This window comes from Pinus tabuliformis, chromosome 8, assembly GCF_031772625.1.
Source record: "Pinus tabuliformis cultivar Carrire ecotype Pingquan chromosome 8, CPIR1, whole genome shotgun sequence".
In the NCBI taxonomy this organism is placed as follows: domain Eukaryota; kingdom Viridiplantae; phylum Streptophyta; class Pinopsida; order Pinales; family Pinaceae; genus Pinus; species Pinus tabuliformis.
The window spans coordinates 1,054,993,225-1,055,018,700 of NC_142294.1; the positions used below are offsets into that span (position 1 = coordinate 1,054,993,225).

The window sequence follows — 25,476 nt, forward strand, 5'->3', positions numbered from 1 at the left end:
TTTCTTCATCTTTTCATCACCTTATCTTTCGTCATCTCACTAATCCTTTCATCTTATGCACCTTTAGCACCTAGACATTTCGGTTGGTTTCCTGTTTGGGTGGTGACTCCACTTATTCATCCATTTACTCCCAGACAAGAAACCCTCCCTGATAGCCATCTACTCCTCTCGACTAACATTTTGATCTTTTCCTTTTGGATCTTGGAGATAGATTCATGTTCAAGTGGTGACTCCACTTCTTTCATTTCTTACAAGAATTTCTGCTAGAAGCTCACTTCTTGTGGATCTCTTAGTTTTCTTGAGCAAGGATCTCTCTCTCTAACATCCATTTGGCCCCTCCTTTTCCCTTTAAGCAAGTCATCATGGACGTGTTCGCCCCTTGTAACTTTGTTAATATTCAAGGTTATCCTAATGATCTTCCAGAGAATGGGATTGATAAATTGCCTTCCTTTCAGGGCAATAATGCAATTAGTGTTGATGCTCATCTAAAAGCTTTTGGTTCTTGGGTAGGTAAGTATGCAAGGGTTGTTGATTATAATCATGAAGATGTAAAAATGAGCCTCTTTGTTCTTACCTTGGAGAAAGATGCTTTGGATTGGTTTACGGAAAAGCCTAATAATTCATTTGATTCTTTATAATCGATTATTAATGCCTTTAGAAAAAATATGGAGAGAAGAGAGAAGAGAGGCATCTCATAAATGTTATCAATGTCATAAAAAAGAGAGAAAACGAGACAGTTGAAGAGTTCAACAAGAGATTTAATGGTATTATTAAAGAAATATCTACAGATTATAAGCCTCCTGATAAATCTCTTCTAGATTTTTATATCGATGCTTTTAATCCTGATACATCTTATGAATTGAGACGAGCTAAGAATCGTGATTATAAAGTTGCTCAGACTTTAGCTATAGAGCTTGAAAAAGATAAGAAGGCATCTAGGAAGTCTGAAATCCTAAGGTTTTGATAGGGCTTTGACCAAATTGAAAGAACCTAACGGAAAAGAGGTTAAAATATCTGACAAAGACCCTATGCAAAAATTACTACAAAAACTTGAAAGCATGGAGCTTAACCAAGAGAAATTAATCTCTAACCATGCTAAGGAAATTAGTACTTTGTAGTCTAGGTTGATCCAAATGGAAAGAGCTCAAGCACAGAATTTTCAACCTAGGATCAACAATAATAATCAAAGCAATAATACTTGGCAAACAAAAGGCCAATCTAGTGAGCATAGACCACCCAATCCGCTTGAATCTGCAAATCAAGTGAATCAGTCTCCACCTTATTGTAGGGCATGCGATGCTTTTCATGAAGAGGCTACTTGCCATGTTGTCAAAAAAATCATAGATAGTAGAATCGCAGGGACATGTAATCAAGTCAATGTTGTTAGTAAAGGATATCATTTGGAAAATTGGACAGAAGTTAAAGACAATAGTCAAGAAATTAAACCTTTTACAGCTTCCTATAGTATCAATACCTTTAGCCATGAGAAGGATATGCAACTAAATCAAGCGCAGGTAATCAAGAATATAGAAGACAACTAGGCTCAACTCATTAAGACCATGGAACTCAACCAAGCTAGATTAACAGAAGATCATGCCAAGGAAATGAGTTCTATGCAAAATAAGTTGTTGGCTATAGAAGAAAAACACATTAAGGAAATGAATATCATGGAAATTAATCACTCCGATCACATAGCCACCACAGTAGAAAAGTGTGTTCAAAAGATGGAAGCTATGAGGACCGACATGCAAAATCATCATGAGAAAGAGATCAACTATATGCAAAATTGCTTCATGGGCAGGAAAGCGAAGAATGATAAAGATTAAAGATAATGGAAGTTAATCATTCTAATCAGATGTCCATTATTCAGAATCATATGATTGCAATGGAAGCAAAGCACACTTGGGAAATGCAAACTATGGAGGCCAATCATATCACTCTACAAGACAGATTTATGAAAACTAAGCTCAATCAAGCTAAATTAATAGTAAGGCATGCTAGAGAAATGAGTTCCATACATAAGAAGTTGGAAGAAAGGAAATCGCAGGTACAGAAGTTTCAGCCTGATCCAAATGGTAGATGGCGGAAAATTAAGGAGATTTCTACAGATCATAACTCTCCCAATCCATTAAAGCAGGTCCCATCTTGTTGTGAATATCTTGAAAAAGTGGTTGACCCCATTAACGATCATTTAGTTGGGGATGACATAATCAAAGAAGAAATTGAAAAGGATCAAGTTATAACACATAACACTTGTGAAATTGATCCATCATTTATCACAACACAGACGCAGAATGAAGAGAGGCATGTCACAAATATCTTAAATACTTCATCCGAAAGTTTTCAAGCAGAATGTTCCACATCATCGGCAATACAACCTGCCACGAAGAAAAGCTTGAAGCGAAAAAGAAAAAGAATAAGGAAGCAGTTTGATGCATCTGATGGCCACAAGAAGCTCGATTTTCAGATAAGACAAAGTCCTACTGTATGCAGGATTGGACATGGCACATCCGAAAAACAGCCCACAGATTTGCCTGAAAGCAAGCAAATGCTTAGTATGCACTATATTGAACACATATGATGCCACAAGGCATTCTTTGTATCGTATCTCTAACCTTGCACCCTGTTATTTCAGCGTTTTCACTTTGCATTTACATTAAATTATGTTTAAATGTTAGTAGAATAGTTAATAAATGAAGAGCTTTTATTTTCATGTGCTTAATGTTATATGATGAATTTTGGATGGACACTACTTATATAATTTTGTGTGTTGCTTGGATGCAGATTCTAGATTCTCACATTCCTCCGATGAAGCAACGTGTCCCCAAGTAGACCCAAATATTGACCACTTTGTGTCAACCACCCCATAGTAGTGCACCCCTTTTTTCGCAAAAGGAATCTATCATGTTCAAGTGTTCGCGTCATTCAGGTTTTCATCATTAGTCGGCAGTTTGCTAAAGATGTAAACCCATTTCTGCATGGTTATAATATAAATGATCTTAGTAAGACCATCATGTATGTAACAACCTAGGTAAGCATAGTATTTTGGTGACGATTTCTATACTATGAGGTTTTTTGTCTCACTAATTCATCTGTGTCTCTAGACACAAATGATCGGCAAAGTTCTTCCCTCCAGCCTCACCTCGAAGTTAGGGTGGATTTTGTCGTCAAGATATTAAGTGAGTCCTAGTGTTTTTTATCGAGTCTTTGTAAAAGTATTTTGGGAATAATCCTAGTTAATTGGCTAGATTATTTTATTACAAATTACTTAGTCTACTAGATCATGTTTTGAATCGCAGAATTGGATAGATTTTTTAGGGTCTATGACAAACAGGTTTTCCCCCTTCATGTATTAAATTGTAAAATCTGCAAGTAAAAAAAATATTTAGTTCATGGTCCCTCATAATTAGACACCATGCCTAAATATTAGAGGTTGGAAAAATTATTAATCCCCTCATAAGTCAATTAATGAAATTTTCTAGCAAAATTAAATTAAAATCCTAAGCCAAAAATTTAATTAATTTTGTGTCCTAGGTAAAATTAAATTCTCCAATGGTGAAATTCGTGGGTTTTAAAAAAGTTAATTTTTGGAGGTCCCCGACCTAGAGAATATTCAAGAAATCGAGAAATTTTGGACCCTTGGGCCTTGGTGGTTAAGTCAAAGTCAATTTTTTGAGGAAATTAACTCAAAATAATTAATTTTGAGTTAATTAAAAATCAATTGAAAAAAAATCAAAATTTTCATTTAATTGATTTTCAATTAACTCAAAATATTTAATTTTGAGTTAATCAAAAATCAATTAAATGAAAATTTTGATTTTTTTCTCAAAAAATAAATAATTTCAACTGTGATTAGTAAAGGTTAATTAAATCTTTATGAACAGTCAAGATTAATTTGACAGGGATCAAGCCAACTAGTCATTAGAGAATTTATCTATAAATTAAAAGTCGGTGTCAGTCTATTTTTCATCCGATCTTCGAATCGTGTACTAAGCTCTCAAGCTCTCGTCTATTTTTTGGAATAAATGCAAAAGTCTTTGGGGTTCAACTTGCAGTGGTGTTCCTCTTCATGAATTTATGGTAACATGGTTTTAATTTCTGCTTAATATTATGTGAAAATTACCAATCAACAGCTCTCTTAGAACAATCTGAATACAAGTATCTTATTCGGTTTGTTGGATCTAGGGTAACATTATTAATTTTGATTGAATTAGCAGGTACCTCTATTTCTTCATAATTTTATTGCTATTCTATTTCTCTACTTGGTTTGATGGTTGATCTAGTGCTTGTAAAAGATCTCTCAGGTTTTCATCGAGCGTTTGGGGATAATCCTCGATTGGATTAGCCAACTCTCAACACATATTTTTTGAAAAGCCTATCTCATATAAGCTTCAGGATTTATCTAATGATTAATTTTTTCTACAGGGTGTTTTTGGGCTAGTACCTCTCTAAAAACCCAAAATTTATCTTTTAAATATTTTGTAGAAAAATTGATAGATCTGGCTAGTAAGAGTCTTAGATTATCAGATATGGGAGCGGAGTTGGACTCATACTCCTTAGATCTGATAGATCTGCAACCTTTGTGCATAGATCTGTAAATATCTTGTATAAATCTGGAATTTTTCCTAACTTGGGTTTTGGGGTTTTTTTTTTATATCTAGGATCTGGGTAATTTTTGTTTTCATTTTACAAGTGCGGATCTAAAAGAAAAATTTAATTTGTAGCCAGATCTAGACCCTGGAGGGCAAGATCTAGCTTGAATACCATTTTGCGAGGACAAATTATTCAAAGTTATTTTTCCGAGGATTTCAAATTCAGATCTGAGGTTTTTTCTGAGAAAAATCTTAAGGCAGAAATATATCAGCTTGGTATTTTGATTTATCGGATTTATTTTGAGGTTCTTGGGCTACCATTTGCTACCTTGAATCCCTTCAAAAAATCGCTCCTCTTTTCTGTTGCGTTTTGTCTCGTCTTTATGCAAAAAATGGACTTTTTTTCTACAAACCCTTTGCGTTTTTCCTTCTCTGCTCCCTTAAATCGCAGTTCTTTTTTCTGCTCTCATTTTTTCTGCTTCTTTTCTTTGTGTTTTCCCTCATGTCTACATCCTTGTCGGCTGCCTAAGCTCCCTCATCCTCGCTGCTCCTCCTTAGCTCCTCTCTGCATCTTCCTTTCTTATCCGCGACCTTTTTTTCCTTCATTTCTAATGTGTTCCAGTTCTTTCTCCCTCTTTCCCGCAGCCTCTTCTCCCTTCACTACTTGTCCTCCTCTCCTCACGATTTTCTCCCTCGCTGCTATTTGATTCTTTCCTCCTCGTCGTTGTTCGATCTCCCTCATCGCTACTCCTTGACCTTCATCGCTCCTCCGCAGCCAGAGCTCAAACTCCTTTGTTGTCACTCTTCCCTCTACCGTTGCTTGCATTTGCTCTCTCTGCGTGCTTCGATCCCCTCATCCGATGTCCTCCCTCTCCATTTGCATCCCTCCTTCAAGCTTTTCAACTGCCTTTTCGGCCTACAATCAGAAACACAAGCCTCTACCCTCTCCATTTGCGTCCCTCTCATCCCTCCTTGTTGCGTTCTTGTTCACAACCTCCAAACCCTACACTTATTCACATTCGACTCCCTTTTGGCTTTCGTTTTCTTTTTTTTTATTTGTATTTTGTGTAGGGTTAGTTTCAAAACGTATTTTTTTATTTAACCTGATTCTCATTTTTTTAAAAGGGTTTTGGTTTTGGGCTTTAAAACAAAACAATTGCATAATTAAAAAAAAAAAAATTACCATAACACATTTCCAATTTTTTTGTGACCCCTTTTGGGAAAATTAGTTAGTCAATCATTTGCCATATTAAAATTTTTCTTTATTCATGAACTTTATCACATTAAATTTGCCGAAGGAATAATTAAATTTTTTATCTAAAGTTCCTCCTTGGGGTTTTTGTGTTAGGGGTTTGAGACTTTAATTTTTTTAAGGGAAAATTTTGAAATTCTCTATAGTAAAAACACATTTAAATATTTTTTAAATTATCTCTAAAGTTTGACTATAGAAAAACAATATTTTTTTCTGGATTTGGGTCACTATTTTAAATCCGGAATTGTTTAAAGTGTTTAGCATTTAAATTTCATGGTTCTTCATGGTAATTAATTTTTGAAATTTAATTGCTTAAGTCTTTTGCATGCTAAGGGTTTTGAACATTTTTATGCTTGACATCTATTGAGATCGCTTGTCATCTAATTAATCCTAAGCATGGTTTAATTACTTGAATTATTGGATATGTATTGCATTTTAAATTTTTTTGAGAATTTTTCAAGTAATTGTTAAATACTCTTTCATGGAATTATGGTAAATTGCATATCTTTCTTTCCTAAACTGAGTATCTTTGAGCATCTATATAATTGGCATTGATATTAAATTGTGAAAAGAAAATTGTTTTCTTTGAGCTATAATTGCATTGGAAAGAATCTAGATAAATTGAAGTGATAAGCTTGTGTTTTAATTGGGCATTATATTGTGATATTTTAAGCATATTGCTGAGAAATTTATCTTTCAATCTAGTGAAGTGAACATTCATTTTGGCGAATAAGGGCTTTTATATATAACTCAGAAATAAATAGTGGCATAAATGCTTTAAATCCTTGAATCTAGCTTCATCTCTCTCCATCTTCTAAATCGTCTCATGCATTTGCATATTAAGCTAGTCCTGCATAATTAAAGTTTACTTCCAAGCATAAGCATGGTCGATAGAAAGATGGGTACCCATCCATCTTTGCTTGAGAAGCCTGCTTTTAATAGTACTTAACACGATGACCTTGCAGTTGTGAAAACCACAGCTCTCTGGAGCACCGGAGGTACCAGGTATGATAGATTTTCAGGAGAGGTATTGTTAATCACACCTTAGTGTCCTTCCCCTTATCTTCTCTCTGCCACTTACTACGAAATCAGGCTCAATATAGAAAGGATCAAAAGATTAAAACTTAGAATAGGCATTTAACTAAAATTAACCAAGATTTCTGCATCTCACATTAGTTTTAGGATTTGCATTTCATATAAGATAGTCATTCATCCAAGCAGTAGTTACTCATCAATTACTTGGTCCTAAATTTCCTAGCAAGATAGTTGACTCCATAAGGCACTCGTATCAATCATCTAAATCTAATCGAATCTTATAAGTCTTGTTAAATCTAAAACAAGTACTTGGTCGCTTCACTGTGTCTCCCGAACTGGTTGGTTTCCAACTAGTTCCCTTTCATTCCATTTCCATAGGGTCTACCCCCCTTAGCCTGTTGTTGGGAGGCAGCTTAAACAGAGAGATTGGGGATCAAGGTGACAACCCCCAATACGAACCATTGTCGCGGTGCCTAGACATTCTGTGCGACAACAACAGTCATATCCAATACCTGCTCAAATAGCTCTCCAAATAACTTCCCCAGCCATACTACCTCACAGTGGGAAACGCAGTGTGGTTAGAGGGTGTGTCGGGGGGTCAAAGGTCAGCGAGGGACAACAACGAGGGCCTGCGATGTGTTAGGATGGAGGACAAAAGAGTTCAGCAGAGGCACAGGCACAGTCGACGGTGGACAAAAGACGCTTGGGCAGTATCTGGTGACAACGGTAGAACAAAACGGTGAAACAATCGTGGATGGAGCGGGGAGTAGAACAGGGAGCAGAAGACTGCAACACGATGTGACTCAGATGCTAATACTTGCAGCGAACGGAACAATCAACAGTGGTAATGGAGGACGTAACGCAGCTCTGATACCAGATGGAGCAACACTTCAATTATAATGAATTTATATATTTTTTATTATATGAAAAATTGAACGATGAATACAATAACAGGGAGGTCCAAGCTTAAATATAGCCTTGGTGCCCTTACAAGAAGGGAAATGATCTTTGATCGTGCTCTAATTACATATATTTAACCCTAATTATTTAGTTTTCTTTTACATAACAAAGGACCTCCATCAAATGATCCAATGCCGTGAGGAGAAAGGGGTTCCATGAAACTATATGCCCCCAAGTTAATCCAATGCTCCAAGAAACCAACAATAAATCTACATTAATGTGATAAAATCACAAAGTGGAACCTCATACTATATGAGGTGTAACAAGTAGATTTACCATTAAGGAGAGTGTTAAAATTGCCATAATAATAACGATCAATTAGACATTAGAAATAGGCATTAATAAAGTCATTTTGACTTTAGGTTACATTACATTTTTATGTTTATTTCGCATTAGTGTGTATCTTAGTCTATCCCACATACATAAAGAAAATTGAATTGACTAGTATGTTACCCTTTATAGGAAGGCCTTCACCTCTCATTTAATCAACACAATAGATAGAACTCTCTCACATTGTCTTGGTTTCCTTTGTGTTCACTTTTCGTGTTATTGTGATAAAAACCATGATGGAATTCCATAAAAATGACAACTAATTGTCGTAAAGGAGATCTTGAACACATAAGGAAACATTTACAATTGTAAAGTAATGTAAATTTGCACCCCTTCCTAGATAATCCAAAGCACTTGGATACATCATAAATACAACGGATTTACAGATGAGTATGGATGGTGGTGCTTTTCTATGCTTGAAACTCAGGGTTGGTATGAATCAAGATTCCAAGATGTTAGATTAATTTGTAAAATTGTAAATGAATAAGATGGATCAAAGATCAGTCACATCATTCCATTCCATGGCAGCGTATCTTATCCAAAACATAGCTTGGAGCTGGACGTTTCATGTAGATTACCTTGTACAAGTATATTAAAGGAGAACCCAACAACCTCGAAGTGATATCCTTAGAGATGGTTATTTTTATATCAACCAGTTTACAAAATCTATCTTGTAAATTAAAAATAAATAAATAAAAGAAAACTCCATTTTTAATCAATCTCATTTTCATGTTATATGCTAAATATGATATAGTGTGGGAATGGGAATCTCTTCCACTATTTTAAATGCCAAATTAAGCTGATTGTGTTTTGAGATTTAGTACTTTCATCAGTAAGATGTGTTGGAGAAAAAACATAGTAAAAGGCATGCATATATGAAGAAAATGAGGTTAGATATCTCTATGAAAGAGTAAGCTTATAGTAGCACGCAATGCTGCTTGGTAAAATCTTGGGCACATATCTATTGAAAACTCAAGCCACTTAAGAAACAATCTCCTCATCATTTGAAAGTTAAGACTTGACAATTTCATCTACATTAGAACAGAGAGATATTGCTGAAATACAGAGTGAGGATAGTGTGTAGTAGAAAACATTCTAAAGGAAAAGGCAGATCATTTCAGCATTTTCCTTTATAAAAGTCAAGTTCACTATGTATTAATACTTCAATAGGAAATGGAGGCATCCTATAGATTCAAGAGTGAAAATATATACCTCTAACACAGGATGTGAACCCACAACTTGTCAAGGGATTTGCAAGGTTCTCTCCTAAATCCTTTTCCCAATTCTTCATTACTCGAACTTCAGGAACAGCCCAGACAACTGCTGTTTGTGTTGCAAGATTGACGCTGGCAGATGCCACTCGTGGCTGTTACAAAATTCCCCAAATAATCACATTTAGGATTGCAAGATTTATCTAATAACATAGAATATGTCTAATACTAGAAACAGTTATGTGCCGAGCTTCTGACAGTAATGTAATATCACTAAACCAATTATGTGCCGACTTCTGACAGTAATGTTTCAATCTCTGCAAAAATTAAACACATAAAGGAAACAGAACATGTAATTTTCCCTTTGGGTATTTGGAAGGAATCATGTAAAAAGAAAATAATCTTGTATATATTACCTGGGTCCCAAAAATCAGTACTCAACTCCCTTAAAAGTATCCATCAACAGCAATTCCAGGAAGCAATTTTGTATAAGATCAATGTTTCAGGAATCCAAAATGAACAAGGAAGCAATACAACAGATTTACAGTAACCTGATATTTGAGAATGGATCAAATGACCCATACAAACTGTTGATGTTTGTATCATCGGAGAGGAACTTCTGCACAGACTTAGTGGCGGATGTGCGGAAGTCGTCCAAAAAAATCCTTTCTATTTTGTGATTCACTTTAATTAAAGATAATTATTAAAGTCAGTATTCGTTTACTAGTGAATTGATTAATGTCTAATAAAATGTAAAGTATTTACCTGGTGATTTAGATGCAATCTCCACCGTCAATTGGGATTTAATCTCAACCATCAATCTCATTTAGAGATTAGGGTTATGGAGACTTGGTCATCAACTCAATGTTATAAAAGAAAGACAAAGTGAAAGGAAAAGATGCAAAGACAGAAAAACAAAAGTGAGAGTGATAAAGGATTTTCACTCAGTGTGAAAGTCCAAAATAGAAAAGAGGAAATAGAGTGAGCAACAAAAGGAGATTAACCCAGCTCTTAGAAATTGAAGGGGCCATACACAGCAAAAAAATGGGACACTGAAAAATGAGGTGTATCTCGGTCTCCAGCTCCTGTAGGTGGCACAGCTGGTGGATCCTATTAGATCATGGTATACGGTGATCCATCTCCAACTGAAGTCGATGGGACCCAACTCGAAGCGTCCCCAATGTGATCCTGAGTGAGTGCATCTAGTGCCTGCAAGTATAAGGGGGGCATACGATGAGGCCATCCTGCAGCTCCAAAAAATGCTATAGGTAGAAAGACATCTTTGAGCTAAGGATCACTGAGAGGGATGTCCAAGTGACCTGAATGTGTAATCTGTAGAATCCATAAACCCTCTCCCTATCCTCTACCATGTTCCCATCAAATATAAAGCTAGAATTAATATCAGTGTCATCTTCCATCAAGGTATCAAATGTCTCCTCCTCAAGACAACTAGAAGCCTCACAAATGGAAGAAACCAATGCAATATGATTTCCATATCTCCTAAGAGGTAATTTCCCTCACTGAAAATATGGTCCTACATGCTCTTAAGCCTCAATGTTAGACTTTTGGTAGCATCACACAGATGTTCTAGTCTCGATTTGTGTCTAAGAAGCTAAGGAACACGAGATCACCAAAACCCATAAGGGTTTCAAGAGAAAACACCTAGAGACCACTCAATTAAATTAATTGATCAATAATTAAAAGTGCCTAAGTCTAACTTAGGAAAATTGATTAATTAATGGGAATTAATTAAGGAGATTGACTTATGTTCTAGAGATTTCCAGAAAGTGACTTGGAGCAAGTCTAAGATGATCTTAGCCATCGATCAGATTACATATTGGTTATTGACACTCCAGGGAGAGATTATAAGAGCAAGTCAATGGGAGAAAGATACAGATGTGAGAGCAAAGGAGCAAGCCAGTGCAAATTACCTAGTATGCAGTATTCAGTGAGGGAAGAATTCGAGCTAGAGAGTACCAGGGGTTGCAGTAGGGAGATATTCCAAAGAAATTCTCAGGTGGTTTTCCAATTTCTAGCGTCAAGGAAGGTCGAATTATCCAGCAGGGAGTCCAATTTCTGCAATGCGAGTTGCATAGTTTACTAATGTGGATTACCGAAAGACAGATCGACTCAGTAGCTAGTGCCCGGATCAAATTCTGGGAGGCCTAGCGAATTGTTTCCAAAGGTAGAGACAAGCAAGATGACTTGGCAGGAGATGTTTCTAGGGCTGTGAGAAAGTCCCAGAGGCTGCAATGCACATTTCTGCCTAGTGGTCCGAGTTACAAGGAGAGTGTGAGTGGCCAAGGAGAGAATAGATTGATTTGCTGAGAGGGAGAAGTGTTCTCCCAGTGTTTTCCAATTGAGCAAAAATTGTTGGAGTTGAGCTAGGAACGCCAACAGTTGAAACTCTCCATATTTGTTGCATAAAAAAACAAACCCTCATCAAATGACCCAGTTTTCCCTTCAAGGTTTTTCCAAGGACTTCTAGTCCAAAAAAATTGTATCAATTTTTATGTGTCTGCATCTTTTTCTTAGTTCTTGATTTTACTTCTGCAACATATTTATTTTGTGAAGAATTGTAGTGTGATTTATTCATTAATTGCAGTAAATAATTAAATTGCTAATCAATTAGGAGAATAAATTCCAGTTGCTGCCAGTTCAAGGAAATTTCACACTCAAAACAAGAAGGCTTATCTAGCATCTCACATGTATGTAGAAGTGTCACTATATCAATAAGTAACTTGAAAAGGCCACCATCTATAACACCTCTAGTTAATGTCCTTGAACTAGATAGATTACAACCACTGATGGTGCATTCTTTTCCCTCAAAAGTTACTCTCCATTATATCTTTTGTTGAAATAGGTAACTAGGTTTGGTCTTCATAAATATGAAATGTACTCTTGATTCTTGTACATTGTAAAAAGAAATAAAATTATTATTATTAATTTTGTAGCATAAGTTTCATGCTCAAGGTCAATTTTATTTGTAGGTCATGTTACTGCTCAAACTAGCAGGGGTCTTAGGAGGGGATCCTAAAGGGACAACTACTAGGTCAAGGGCAACAATGGAGCAATAGCCCACTGTCACCTCAGCTAAAGCTCCTTGTTCTTTACGGATTTTCACAGACAGGAGGAGACCCGGTATGAAGGGAATCACTAGATGAATGAGTCAATGAAGGGATAAAGAGTGGTTCCTAGGGCCTATTCACAAGAGAGACTCAATTTTGTGGTTTGCTTGTTTGAGAAGCAAGGTGTAAGGTTGTCTAAGAAGGGCCAAGGGGATTTCAAGGGCTAGGGTTTGCAAATGAGACTTTTAAAGGAGGGGCCTACTCCAAGAAATCTTTGTGAAAACTTGGATTCGAAGTGTTCTTTGTGAAATGTTGATTTTTAATGTACCTTGGACAAATGGTTTCCCATGGGTTAGTCTCTACCTAGAGAAAATGCCCAAAATAATTATATTCCTAAGTGTGACTTTATAAAGTGAAAGTGACTTTATAAGTGGTAAAGTCAATGTTAAATTATAAAGTGAAAAGTGACTTTAGACATAAAGTACAATGTGGGTACTTTATTTAATAGGTGAGTGAAAAAATAGAAACTGAGAATTAAATGCACATTTATTATCATCCCTTCATCTAAATGAATTTGAGCCATTAGATCTTAGGGTTGCCCAAAAGTCATTTAGGGAAATAAAAGGGGGAAAAGAAAATAGAGACTGTATTCATTCTTCGTGAGCAGATTGGATAAAGGAGGCTGAGAGTTGGAGACAATGTTGTTAAAAGCGCGATCGGGATTGAATCGGCGCCGGGAAAAAAGCGGAAAAAATCGGCAAAAGCGGGAAAAAAGCGGAAAAAAGCGGGAAAAAAGCGTTTGGCACAAAAATATTCATTTTTTTTCATTTTTTTTCAATTTTTTTAATATCTAAACCATCTGCAACATAAAATAAATACATTGACACATAAATATGATAAAAAAACTAATATATAAGATGTTTAATATCATTTCTAGCGCTAAAATCACACATAACATTGAATCATGTCCTGAATAGTAAGTCCTGAGTCCCAACTCAGCCTCAAAATATCAACAAAAAATATGATAATGTATCTCATCATGTCATAATGTCATATACAATAAAATGAAAGTCTAAGACTCTAATCCTATTGATTTCCTCTGCCCCTCTTGCGAGAAAATGTCACTACTTTCCCTTTCCCCTAGATGAAGATGCTGGTGCCTGTGCTGGTGGAAATGGCAGTGGAGTCTGACGTGCTCTAGAAGCTGAAGAAGTAGAAGTAGCAGCTACTGTAGGTAGATGGAGACCACGTCCTCTACTGGTGGTAGTGGTAGCCCGGGTAGGCAGTGTCACCTCCTCCTCCTGCTCCTCCAACTCCTCCTCCTCCTGCTCCTACTCCTCCTCCTCCTCCTCCTCCTCCTCCCCCTCATCCTGCACTAACCAATCATCAGTGGGATCCATGAGAGGCCTCTCGGTCTCAACCCTCCATTCAGCAGTGGTGTCAATCCCATCCAATGAGATGGCTTCCATATCAGGTGTCTTCTCTAGTTGCCTCACCCACAATCGAAGATTGTAGTAGACATAGACCATGTCATTAAGTCTATGGGACTCCAACCTGTACAAAGTTCATGAAATAATAATTAATAATTAATATTATAAAAAAAAATATTGTTTAATGAATTCAAAAATTTATTTGGAAATTTGCAATATTTTAAATGTTTAAGTGTTAAGTTGTTAACCTATTGCGCTTCTTGTTGTGTATTTTTTCAAATACACTCCAATTGCGCTCACATCCTGAGGAGCTGCATGTTTGGCTGAGGATGCGTACGGCAAGCTTTTGCAAAAGGGGTACTCTGCCACCATACATCTTCCACCATGCGTCTACAACAAAATTACAAATAAAATTTTAAATAAACATAAGAAAAAAATGGAATTTGAAGAGACAATGAAATTTGAAACAAAGTTACAAAGTACAAACTAAAAAATACCTGGCATTTTAATCGTCCTATCAGTGACAGCCATCTCAAAGCCAAATGTGCCACCTGACATCTTATATGTCTCAATTTGTTTAGAGATCTCTATACGTTGTTCTGGAGATCTCACCATCTTCTAGACACAGGTTAATAATCCATCCACGATCTCAGCATCAAAATCAAACCCACATGCATAAGAAAATGCAGGGTTCAGGAAAAGCCCAGCAGCATGAATGGGACGATGGAGTGTGTTGTTCCATCGCTCATCAATCACTTCCCATAGAAGGAGTTGTCTCTGAAACCCATCATCTCCCTTATCATCATAGTAGGACCGAATGGCTTCTTTGGCCCTGTCCATGGCTTCATACAAATAGCCCATTGCGGGCTTCTCACCATCAACCAACCAAAGAACCTTTACCAAAGGTTCAGTAACAGCGCACACCTCCTGCACTCCCGCCCAGAAGTCTTCCTGGTATGAAACTAGTCTGCACACGGCCTCTCCTTCTGGTTTGCGGCTCATTGACGAAGCATGCCACTCCTCTGAAAGAAACATTCTCTTCAAATCCCACATAGAATTCAAGAGGGATTGAAGAGATATGAAACTCGTCGCAAACCGTGTAATGGCGGGGCGCACCAACTCTTTGTTGTTGGTGCATTTTCTCATCAAGCTAAGCACAGATGTGTGATTGTAAATAAATTTTGTGATGCTTTTTGATGAGTCAACAATATCTTTGACAAAGGGAATTTTCCCTATGTCCTCTAACATCAAATCAATACAATGGGCAGCACAAGGTGTCCAAAATAAAGTAGGATGCCTGTCCATAAGCATTCTACCAGCAGCAACATAATTTGCAGCATTGTCCGTTATGACTTGGACAACATTTTCTGCACCCACCTCCAAAATAAACACATCCAGCAAATCACATAAAGTTCTTGCATCTTTGATTCGATGAGTTGCATCAATAGATTTGATAAACATAGTCCCCTTGGGACAACTAACCAAGAAGTTTATAAAGGTTCTCCCCTTTTGGTCAGTCCAACCATCTGACATAATAGTGCATCCTGTTTGTGCCCATGATGCCCTAAAATCCTCCAATCTTTGGGTGCAGTCACACTTTTCCTCTTGAAGAATCCGGCCTCTGAAATCATGAAGAGAAGGGATTTTGTACCCCGGGCCAACACTGGCAATAGCATCAACAGTAGGTTGGAAAAATGGATTATTCCTTACAATGCTGAAAGGAATATCACTCCAGAGGAGAAATTTTGCCATCAACCTATCAGCTTGTTCTTTTTCAGTTCTTTTTAGCATTGAACCGATAGTTGGTTGTGAACCAGGTGTGGTTCGAGGAACAAAAAATGATGATGCAGCTACCGGATTGACTAACGCTGCAGTAGAACCAGTGCCACTTGGCCCACTTCCTTCAGCTGACCTTTTTAGTTGCCTTTTGAGTTCTTCTTTGGCCTCTCTAGTGTGCTCTAATTCTCCCAATGCTCTCATGGCTCTTTGGATAATTTCAAGATTTGTATTTATACAGGGCCCCACATCACGTCCAGGGATTTGTGCAAGGTGGAACTTCAACCTATACACCCCCCCGCTTATCTCCTTTCCACACAACTTGCAATTCAAGTTTTGTCTATCATTCGGAGCTTTAGGTTCACCATATTCCCAGAAAGGATCCAATTTCCTTGGCATGTTTGTTTTTGAATTTTGAATTTGCAAACCTATGGAAAAATAAGGATTAGGAAATAGGAATTTAGGATTACAAATTACGATTTAGCATTTACAAAATTACAAGTTACAAATTTACAAAATCCCAAGTTACCCAACCAAATGGCAAATGCCAAAAAACAATGAAAATCAAAAAACATAAACAATGTTTAAAAAAAATAAAAAATTGGTTCCCATAGTCATACCAAGTTACCCATCCCAAATCAATGAAAAATTACAAAAAAATCTTTAAAAACAATGAACATTGAAAACAAATGGTGCCCATATGAAATTTCTCAACCAAAAACAATGAAAAACAAAGTTTATAACAAGGAAAACAAAAAAAAATTAATCTACATACCGTTTTTATGGACAAATTGGTGATCTTGTCTTGGATTTCTCCTAAAACCACTTGGATTCGCTCCCAAACCCTTCAGCTCTCCTCCACAAGGCGTCTCCTCCTCCTCCGCGCGGCGACAGTCAGAAATGACTAAATAAAAATCGATTTTCATAAGTTATAAGCCCGCTGCCCCGCGCCTCGGCGATTTTTTCCATAAAAATCGCGATTTTTTCGAAAAAATCGTTATAAAAAAAAGCCCGCGATTTTTTGGGATAAAAATCGCGATTTATGCGGGATAGTGATAAAATCGCGATTTTTTGAAAAAATTGCGATTTTATCGCGATTTTAACAACACTGGTTGGAGAAAAGTTCTGAAAGAGAAATTTGTTGCAGCAAGCTGAAGGAGTGATTTATGGGCAAAGTTGGGCACAAAAATCAAGGCATAGAAGACAACAGAAGGTACCAGTACAAACAACATTTAATGTTGTGAGTTGCACGTTGTTCAAGAGAAGTTTTTGACCAAAAAAATCGTGCAACGGTACAAAAATTTCTACAGTCCGTATGGAATCCATACAATCCAGTCTGTACAGTACATATTTTCAGCTTCAATTGGGCACGAAAATCGGGGCAAAGTGGGGCACGGTTTTCAAGGAGTTTTGGGCTGAAGAGTAAGTTTTATTTTTTTGTTTTGTTTTGTCTGCAAATGTAGTTTTTCTGAACTTGAAAGATATTTAAATTTGAAGAGCTCTCCAACAAGTTTTCCCCAGAGAAGATTGAAGGGGTTTTGCTAGGGTCTAAGTTGACCAAAAATCTGTGTTATTTTATGTGTTGCTGGTCTATTTATGTCCATATTAATTTTCAGCATGTGTTGATAGTGCCATGTGTTTTAATCTGAAAATTTCATTTCCATAATTCTATATGTTGAATGTATGTTTATGGGAAAGGGCATTTAACTGAATGGCAGTGATAAGGTGAAATTAAAACCGGGTTGGGATTGCAGAAAACTTTTTAGTCATCAAATTTCAATATGGTATCAGAGCTACATGTTGAAAATTGTAGTTTGAACCAATGTTGCGAAAATTGTTATCGGGATTAATTCAGCGAGGGGAAAAAATCGGAAAGAAATCGTAAAAATCAGGAAAAAATCGTAAAATACAAAAATATTCATTTTTTTCAATTTTTTTAATATCTAAAGCATCTACAACATAAAATAAATACATTGACACATAAATATGATAAAAGAACTAATATATAAGATGTGTAATATCATTTCCAGTGCTACATCACACATAACAGTGAATCATGTCCTGAATGTCAGTCCTGATCCCTGAGTCCCATCTTAGCCTCAAAATATCAACAAAAAAAGAAATAATGTATCTCATATCATGAGTCATAATGTCATATACAATGAAATGAACCAAATAACTAATACTATTGATTTCGTCTGCCCCTCTTGCGAGAAAATGCAATAGCTTTCCCTCTAGATGTAGATGTCGGTGGAGTTGGTAGTGGACTCTGATGTGCTCTAGAAGCTGAAGAACTAGGAGCTACAAAAAGTAGACCACGTCCTCCATTGGTGACAGGGGTAGCCTGGGTAAGTTGTGTCACCTCCTCCTATTGCTCCTCCTCCTCCTCCTCATTAAAAAAATCAGCAAAATTTAAAACAACAAAAAAATTACAAAAACCAAAAAAAAAAAAAAATTCAAGATTTTTTCCCAAAATTCATGATTTTTTTCCCAAAAATCATGATTTTTTCCCAAAAGATCACTGAATTAATCACGCAATATTATCGAGAAAATGAAAAAATTGCGATTTTTTTATGTTATCGCGATTTTCGCAACACTTGTTTGAACAGCAGACAGTATTTTTGGACAACAAACTGATATTTTGGGATAGCAAGGTGAAATTTCACACAAACTGAACTTTTGGGACAGCAAGGTGTGCTGGAAAGTTCATTTCTCCATTTTCTTGGTTTTGTAAATTTTGGACAACAGTCATGGCCATGTTCTTAAGGATAGAGGACAGACTAGATGGGATATCCAACTATGCCCTTTGGAAGGACAGAATTCAAACAACATTTGAGGAGGCAGCAGTTTGGGACATAGTGCGACAAGTGGTTGTACCTCCTACTATTGTAGATGAAATTGTTGAATTCACAGAAAATAATGCAAGGGCAAAAAGGATTTTGATGGACAGTCTGAAAGATCATGTGGTTCCCCAGGTGAGAGGAAACACATATGCATATCAGATGTGGACAGCTCTAACCACTCTATATTAGAGTACCAATGAGAGCAGGAAGATGGTACTCAAAGAACAATTGAAGAACATTAGGATGACAAAGGTTGAAAGTGTAGTTCATTATCTTGGCAGGGTCAAACAAGTAAGTGATGATTTGACTGTTATTGGTGAGGCAGTTGCACCCACAGAGTAAGTCAGGATAGCTGTAGTCGGACTTCCTAAGTCTTGGGAGATCTTTGGAAATGTTGTTACCTCTAGGGAGAATCTTCCCAATTGGAACAGATTCTGGGATGATTGTGTGCAACATGAGATACGGAAGACTGGCAGTGGTGGGGTGAAGATAGCAGATGAGGAGGATGTAGCTTTGATAGCCAGAAGGAAGAACAAAGGGAAGGCCAAGAAAGGGGCCTCATCAGATGGGGCTAAGGGAAAGGAGGAAAAGAAGAAGAAAGATACAGATATGTCCAAAGTCAAATGTTGGGCATGTCAAAAGATGGGACACTATGCTGCTACGTGTCCTGAGAGGAAGAACAAGGGGAAGAAGGTTACTGCAGCTTCAACAGAGGTGGAGCAGTTTGCTTCACAGTTTGACCAGGACTTTGCATTTATTACTTCTACATTTAGCAGGAATACATCATCCGATGTGTGGTGTTGGAAATACTGAGAGGGGGGTGAATCAGTATTCCTTAGCAATTATCACTTTTAAATCTTTTCAGAGCATTAGTTAATCTTCAATTATTATTAGTGTTTATGCAGTAATAACAGTAAATAAAAGAACACAGTAGACACAAAAATTTTAGGTGGAAAACCCCCTCCAGTTCAAAAACCACCGAATGCTTTTCTAATAAATTCTTTAATCTTCAACCCCAACTAAAATGAAAGCAACAACCTCCTAGAATTCTAGAGAAACACTCTTCTCCAGCTTCCACTAGAAGGACACCCCAACGCCCTGGTTTCTTCAGTAGTCAATTGGATGGATGCCCCAACATCCTAGACCAACCTACCACCCTAAAGTGTTCACAGGCTCCAACCTATAGGCAACTTCATGCACCAGCCTAGCACCTCCCTGCCACCCTATAATGACTGAAATGAGACAATCAATGTAAACTTTGAAACAGAAACTGATATTGTTACCCGTTTCGTAGAGATAGCAAAAAAGTAACCTGATTTTGAAAATGGTGATGCAGAACATACATGTTATTTTTAGAGCATAGTTTTTGGCACTTTAATGTTTTTTTATGTACATTACGTCTTAGAATGGTAGTGATTTTCATGCTGATTTTAAAAAGTGAGTATTCTGCATCACACCCTTTTTTTAAAAGCCCTGTTTTTTGGCTTTAAATTTTCTAATGTATAAAATGTAAATAATTATTTTGTAAATTTGATAATTTTTGAAGTGGTCGTTTTCTTCATATTTTCTTGTTTTTTATTTTAATTTTAAATTTTTTTTTAGTGAGGTTTTTATTGTTTTGCATTTTTAAATTAGAAAGTCGATATTTAGAATTTTCTATATTCTACATATTTATACATCCTTAATTAATTTTTCAATCCACATGAAATAATTGTTTCTAAAAAACAATATTTTTTAACAATGGACATAAAAATAACCATTTTTAACATAAATATAACTAAAAAGCTACACGTTTTGATAATTTTTTGCTAGAATTGACATGTCAAAATCACAATTTTTATACGCTAATTTTAACTAAAAATTGTTAAATAATATTTTTTTTAATGAATTTCATGTCCAAAAAATAATAATAATCACTTTTTTTTTCAAAAAATTATGATTAACTTAAAAATCAATGCGAAAATCACATATTACAAATATTGAACGTATAACAACCCTAATTGAGTGTTTATTCTTCTCATAAAATGTCAAAGTCAAAACATTGCAAAGCTTGATTTACAAACATAACTTAAATTTAATCAACAATGTCACGTAATCCAAACTCTTCGTCCTCTAGAGTTTCATCATTGTCTTCTTTCACAATATTTTCTGTTTTCTTTTGCTCATTTTCCTCTTCTAATGGATCTTCGATGTCTGCGAATCTCCCAATGTATGTCTTTTCAAACATTCCATGTAATAGTGGTTGGGGTTCCTTTGCCTTTTTTGCCACACGTGATTCACTAACGTCCCCTTTCTTCAACCCAATTTCTTGCATTGCATCTGGAAGAAATTGAGGAGCATTAATTCTTTGCTAAATGAAATTGCACTGTACTGGATCTTTTTCAATTGCAATGCAATTTCTTCCTTTTTGAAGGCAACATGCTAGTGTTGTACCTAATTATCAAGCACAAAGAAATAATGAACTAAATTAGTACAATGACATATTAATTAAAAAATAGCTTATTGAAATTCAATTCCATATAATAGAACTTACCTGAGCCAGAAAATAAATCCAAAACCCAATCTCCTTCATTTGAACAAATGTCTATAAGATAGTTAATCAATAATTGTGGTTTTTGATAAATGTTAACTATCTTTCCTTTTGCTTCTTTGTCTTCATATGTTAGTTTTCTCACAACAACATCATAAGTCAGTAATTGGATATGACTCTTTCTGTCTACCCGATTAAAAATCATAGACATATGGCTATCATCTTTTACCCAACTATCAATATGAATGAACTCACAATCATTTATAAATTGTTGATCTTCATTGCTAAGAAGATTTGACTTTTTCCTCTAACATGAAATAGTAAAAGTTCAATTAACTTGGACATAAATAAATTTTTCAACATTAATCAAATATACATTTTAAACGTCTTACCATGTAAGCTGCATCCTTGAATTTGTTTTCCCCTTGAAGCTTGACAATATTATTGTCAATTGTGTGTCTGAATGAAATGTCACAAATCTCCATAATGGTGATGACGTGACTTCTACAAATCCCACAACCACTTTACTAAGAGCTTGATAAGTATAAGGGTCACTATCATAGTCAATGTTTGGAATATTTAAACCATAGGGAATATCTGCAATGACTAGGGCATAATCCCTTTTAGGTATGAGTTTAGCAATGTCTTCACAGTCGCCTTGTATTACTTGATATTGAATAGTGTCCAGCGCATTCCAAATGAAATGATTAAGAGTTGGATCAAGTTGAACATTCTTAATACGTTGCTTCCTCAGTCTTTCAATCTTTATTTTTTCAATAAAGGTTTTGAAACTATCTAGCGCTCCATTATCATCCTTCCTCATCTTTTATAAAATAAACAAATATATATGTAAGTTATAAATTAAAAATAGTACACAGGTAAATAAAAATGAATGTATAAATCAAGATACCTTTCTAAATGCAAGATAAAAAGCGTTTAATGTTGTTGTAGAACTTGAATCTGGATACTTGCGTACAACATCATCCCAACTATCTCCATTCAACAATCTAACCATTTGTTCTTGAATTTTCATGTAAACTTTGTGACTACATATATAAAGTAACAAAAAGTTAATATAATGATATGTATAACAAATACTACCAAGAACAACATGTTTTATTTAAAATATAATTATAATCTAGAAATAAATAAAAATAATTCAACAAACTTACTTTTGAAATTCTTTAGATATTTCCTCCAATGATAATTCCCCTGACCTCACACGAGATAATATTGTTTTGACAATTTTTTCATCTTTCACTCCTTGCATCGCCCTCCAACGTGTGATAGTCATATCGTCTGGAAGTTGCTTCATCTCAGGAGCTGATTTACTGTTGTTACATATCAATGGCTTAGACTTTTTGACCCTCTGATTTTTAATGGCAATGTCTTCCCACATTCTAAAAATCTCATCAATCAACTTCCAAACATCTCCAGTTCTAAATGCCAATTGGAAAATGTTATCAACACCTCTGAATAAATCACTATTTTTGTTGCCTTTTACACCTTTCGAATTGGTTTTCTCTTCAATTTGATAGCCTATTTCCATACAACACTCCTTTCGGAAATCTGCAGTAATATTTATCCTATCTCCACCACATTTTTCTTCAAATTCACTATGAATAAATCTAACCCTTTGGATGAAAGTCATAGACATCCTATATTCATTATCTGAATTATGATCCCATGCCACTAACTTTGCTTCTATATTTGATAAACCAGCGTAAATGATACATTTCATTGTTTCAAAACGTGGGTTATTAGGATATTCCTCCATCAATTGTCTTTGAGCTTCTACAGAATGGTTCCCCCCAAGAAAATAATAATTGTATTCAAAACATTTTGACTTATCAAATGCTTCTTTGTTGGGAACTTGAAGTGGATCAACAAGAAGCACATAACTAACCACATGAGCATATGGATTGTACCTCATCAATGTCTTCAAGTTGTGAACATGCAGATGATGTGGCTTTCTAACTTGATATTGACATTGTCTTTCACTTGCTTTATAGGTTTGCCTGACATTAAGCTGAAATGTACGACCACCATCAATTAAGTTTCTCTTTGTCAAATTCTCTCGAATGGCATTTTGTTTTGTTTTGATAATGCCATCCTCTAAATCAGCTCCTGGTGTAATGATTTCTCTGCTTTCTTTTGAATTTTCACTAGGTTCTTGACTGTTGGTAATGACTGCTACAGAATCTTCAACTTTACTTTTCTTGTTCATCACATTCCCGACAAAATTATTCTTGGGCATTGTTACTTTTGGTCTTTTACGGCTCTTCTCAGTTCCAATGTCATCTTCAGTAATGGCAACATATGTTTAACTGTCAATTTCAACTTCATCGTCCTCGAAAGTAACTTGTTTACCCTTGCTAGATTTATCCACCAGAGGCCTTTTTTTCTGATTCTTTGGATGTAGTTTTGTCACATCATCAATTACTTGTTTTCCATATCTTCTTCTGACAATGAGTAAAAACTGCTGACAACTTTCATGATATCATGCTCTATGAAATGAATGCCTCCCAACCTAATTGAACAACTTTCAACAAAATTCTGCCAAACAAAATATCATATGTCAATAAAAACAAAGTTAAAAAATATAGCGAGACACTTTCAAGAACGCAAAATACAAATATAAATAACAATACTTATGATGTTTTGTGTCATCTCATTTATGATTTGTTTACACAACTTTGTAGATACCTCTCTCGTGTCATACAATGAATATGATAGTCGGTATTTAATCCTTTCATGTGATTTGGGAGCTTTTGTAAGTATGTAAACAACTTCAGTGTCTGGTACTGAACACATATCTATGACTCTTCCCATCACCTCAAAAATTTCATTATCATTCGGTATATCAATATATAGATATATATTCACATTTGTGCTTTCTCTTTCTTTCACATACCAGATTCTTGATGGAAATTTCACCTCTTTCGAATTCTTCCAGTCTGAAATCATCTTCTTATCACTTGAGGCATTTGAAAAATTTGTAGCCATAAGCTCAAGTGGAGTTCGTTCACCAATGTTTCTTGAAGATGCACCTTTAAGAGTCTTTGGTCCAGAAAGATTCACTTAAATTTTCTTTGATGCCATTTTCCTGAAAAATAGAAACACATAAATCAGTAAATAATAAAAACATATTAACTTAAATTAACAACGAAAATATATCATAAATTTTTTATTTGTATGATCAGAATAACCAAGCCACCCCTAACGGGCGGGCGGGCCGGTCGGTCGGCAGGCGGGGAGTCGAGTGAGGGATGGCGAGGCGGGGTGGGCAGCAAGGCGGGTGAGGGCGGGCGGGGTCGGCGTGCGGGCCGGGTGAGTGTGGGCAAGAGGGGTGCATCCCTCAACCTCCCCTTCCCCCCTCAACCTCCAGCGCTCATCCCTCCCTCTCTCACCTCCCCCACCCCACCGGCGCCCTTCCCGCCGCCCTAACCTCATCGCTTTCCCCCCTCCCCCCAACCGGCGCCTCCACCTCCCCTTCCACTCTCCCTCCCCTGGCTCCCTACCCCCCTCACCCCCCCCGCCGGGCGCCCTTCCCCCTCCTGCGCCGATCTCTCCCTCATCCCCCTCTCTCACCTCCCCCCACCCCACCGACGCACCCACACCCAACTCCCTCCCCCAAGTGACCTTCCCCCTCCCTCACCCCGCTCTCTCACCTCCCCCCAACCCCGGGCGCACTACCCCCCTCCCGCGCCCATCCCTCCCTCACCCCCCTCTCTCACCTCCCCCCACCCCACCGGCGCCCCCACACACAACTCCCTCCCCTGGGCGCTCTCCCTACCCCCTCCCCCGGCACCCCCCCCCCCTCTCCCTCCCCCAACGCCCTCCCCACACCCTCCCCTCCCCCGGCAGCCTCCCCACACCCATCCCCCCCCCGAGGCGCGCACCCCCTCCTTCCCCAGGCGCGCGTCCCCTCCCCCTCCCCCGGCACCCTCCCCACACCCAACCCTCCCCCAGGCGTGCGCCCCCTCCCCCTCCCCCGGCGCCCTCCCCACACCCATCCCCCCCTCCCCCGGCGCCCCCCCTCTCCCTCCCCCACGCCCTCCCCACACCCAACCCTCCCCCGGGCGCACGCCCCCTCCCTCCCCTGGCCCGGGCCCCGCGCCCTCCCCCATCCCTCATTGCCCTCCACCCTCTCTCCTCTCCCTCCCCGCCCTCCACCCTCTCTCCTCTCCCTCCCCGCCCTCCCCTCTCCCTCCCGCGGCCCGCCCCCGCCCGACCGGCGGCAGGGCGATTCAAAGTCTTAAAAGATCTCAGTCCCATAAAATTGATGATTGTCAGTTCTGCATTCCATCCTCCAGTTTCCAAACTGAAGAACAACATTCTCCTAAAAAGGATACACAAGTCTTCATCCCTGACATAAAGAGTTTTACTCTTCCTAGAGCCCAACAAGAGTTATCTACAAAGATAAATGAACGGCATCTAGAACCTGGA

At 37.3% G+C, this 25,476-nt stretch overlaps 2 protein-coding genes across 5 annotated transcripts in view; both read right to left on the reverse strand.

The window, feature by feature from the left end:
- PAA1 (P-type ATP-ase 1) overlaps positions 1 to 25,476 on the reverse strand; it is a 407,902-nt gene that overhangs the window by 240,877 nt on the left and 141,549 nt on the right. For all 4 annotated transcript variants that reach the window (XR_016246430.1, XM_089373270.1, XM_089373272.1 and 1 more), the window contains one exon: positions 9,382 to 9,535. Coding sequence is in view for 3 of the 4 variants with exons in the window: in XM_089373270.1 (XP_089229396.1) it covers positions 9,382 to 9,535 (154 nt within the window). In the remaining variant the exon portion in view is untranslated. The remainder of the gene's footprint in view (positions 1 to 9,381; positions 9,536 to 25,476) is intronic.
- LOC149238976 (uncharacterized) lies at positions 13,824 to 15,339 on the reverse strand. Its single transcript, XM_089461008.1, has 2 exons — positions 14,127 to 15,339; positions 13,824 to 14,002 (listed from the first exon to the last, which is right to left on the reverse strand). The coding sequence occupies exon 1, from the start codon at positions 15,337 to 15,339 to the stop codon at positions 14,497 to 14,499; it is 843 nt and encodes a 280-aa protein (XP_089317134.1). The 3' UTR covers positions 13,824 to 14,002; positions 14,127 to 14,496.

Coding starts and splice junctions, on each gene's coding strand:
- LOC149238976 (XM_089461008.1), bottom strand. CDS start 15,339: ATGTTTATCAAATCTATTGATGCAACTCATCGAATCAAAGATGCAAGA.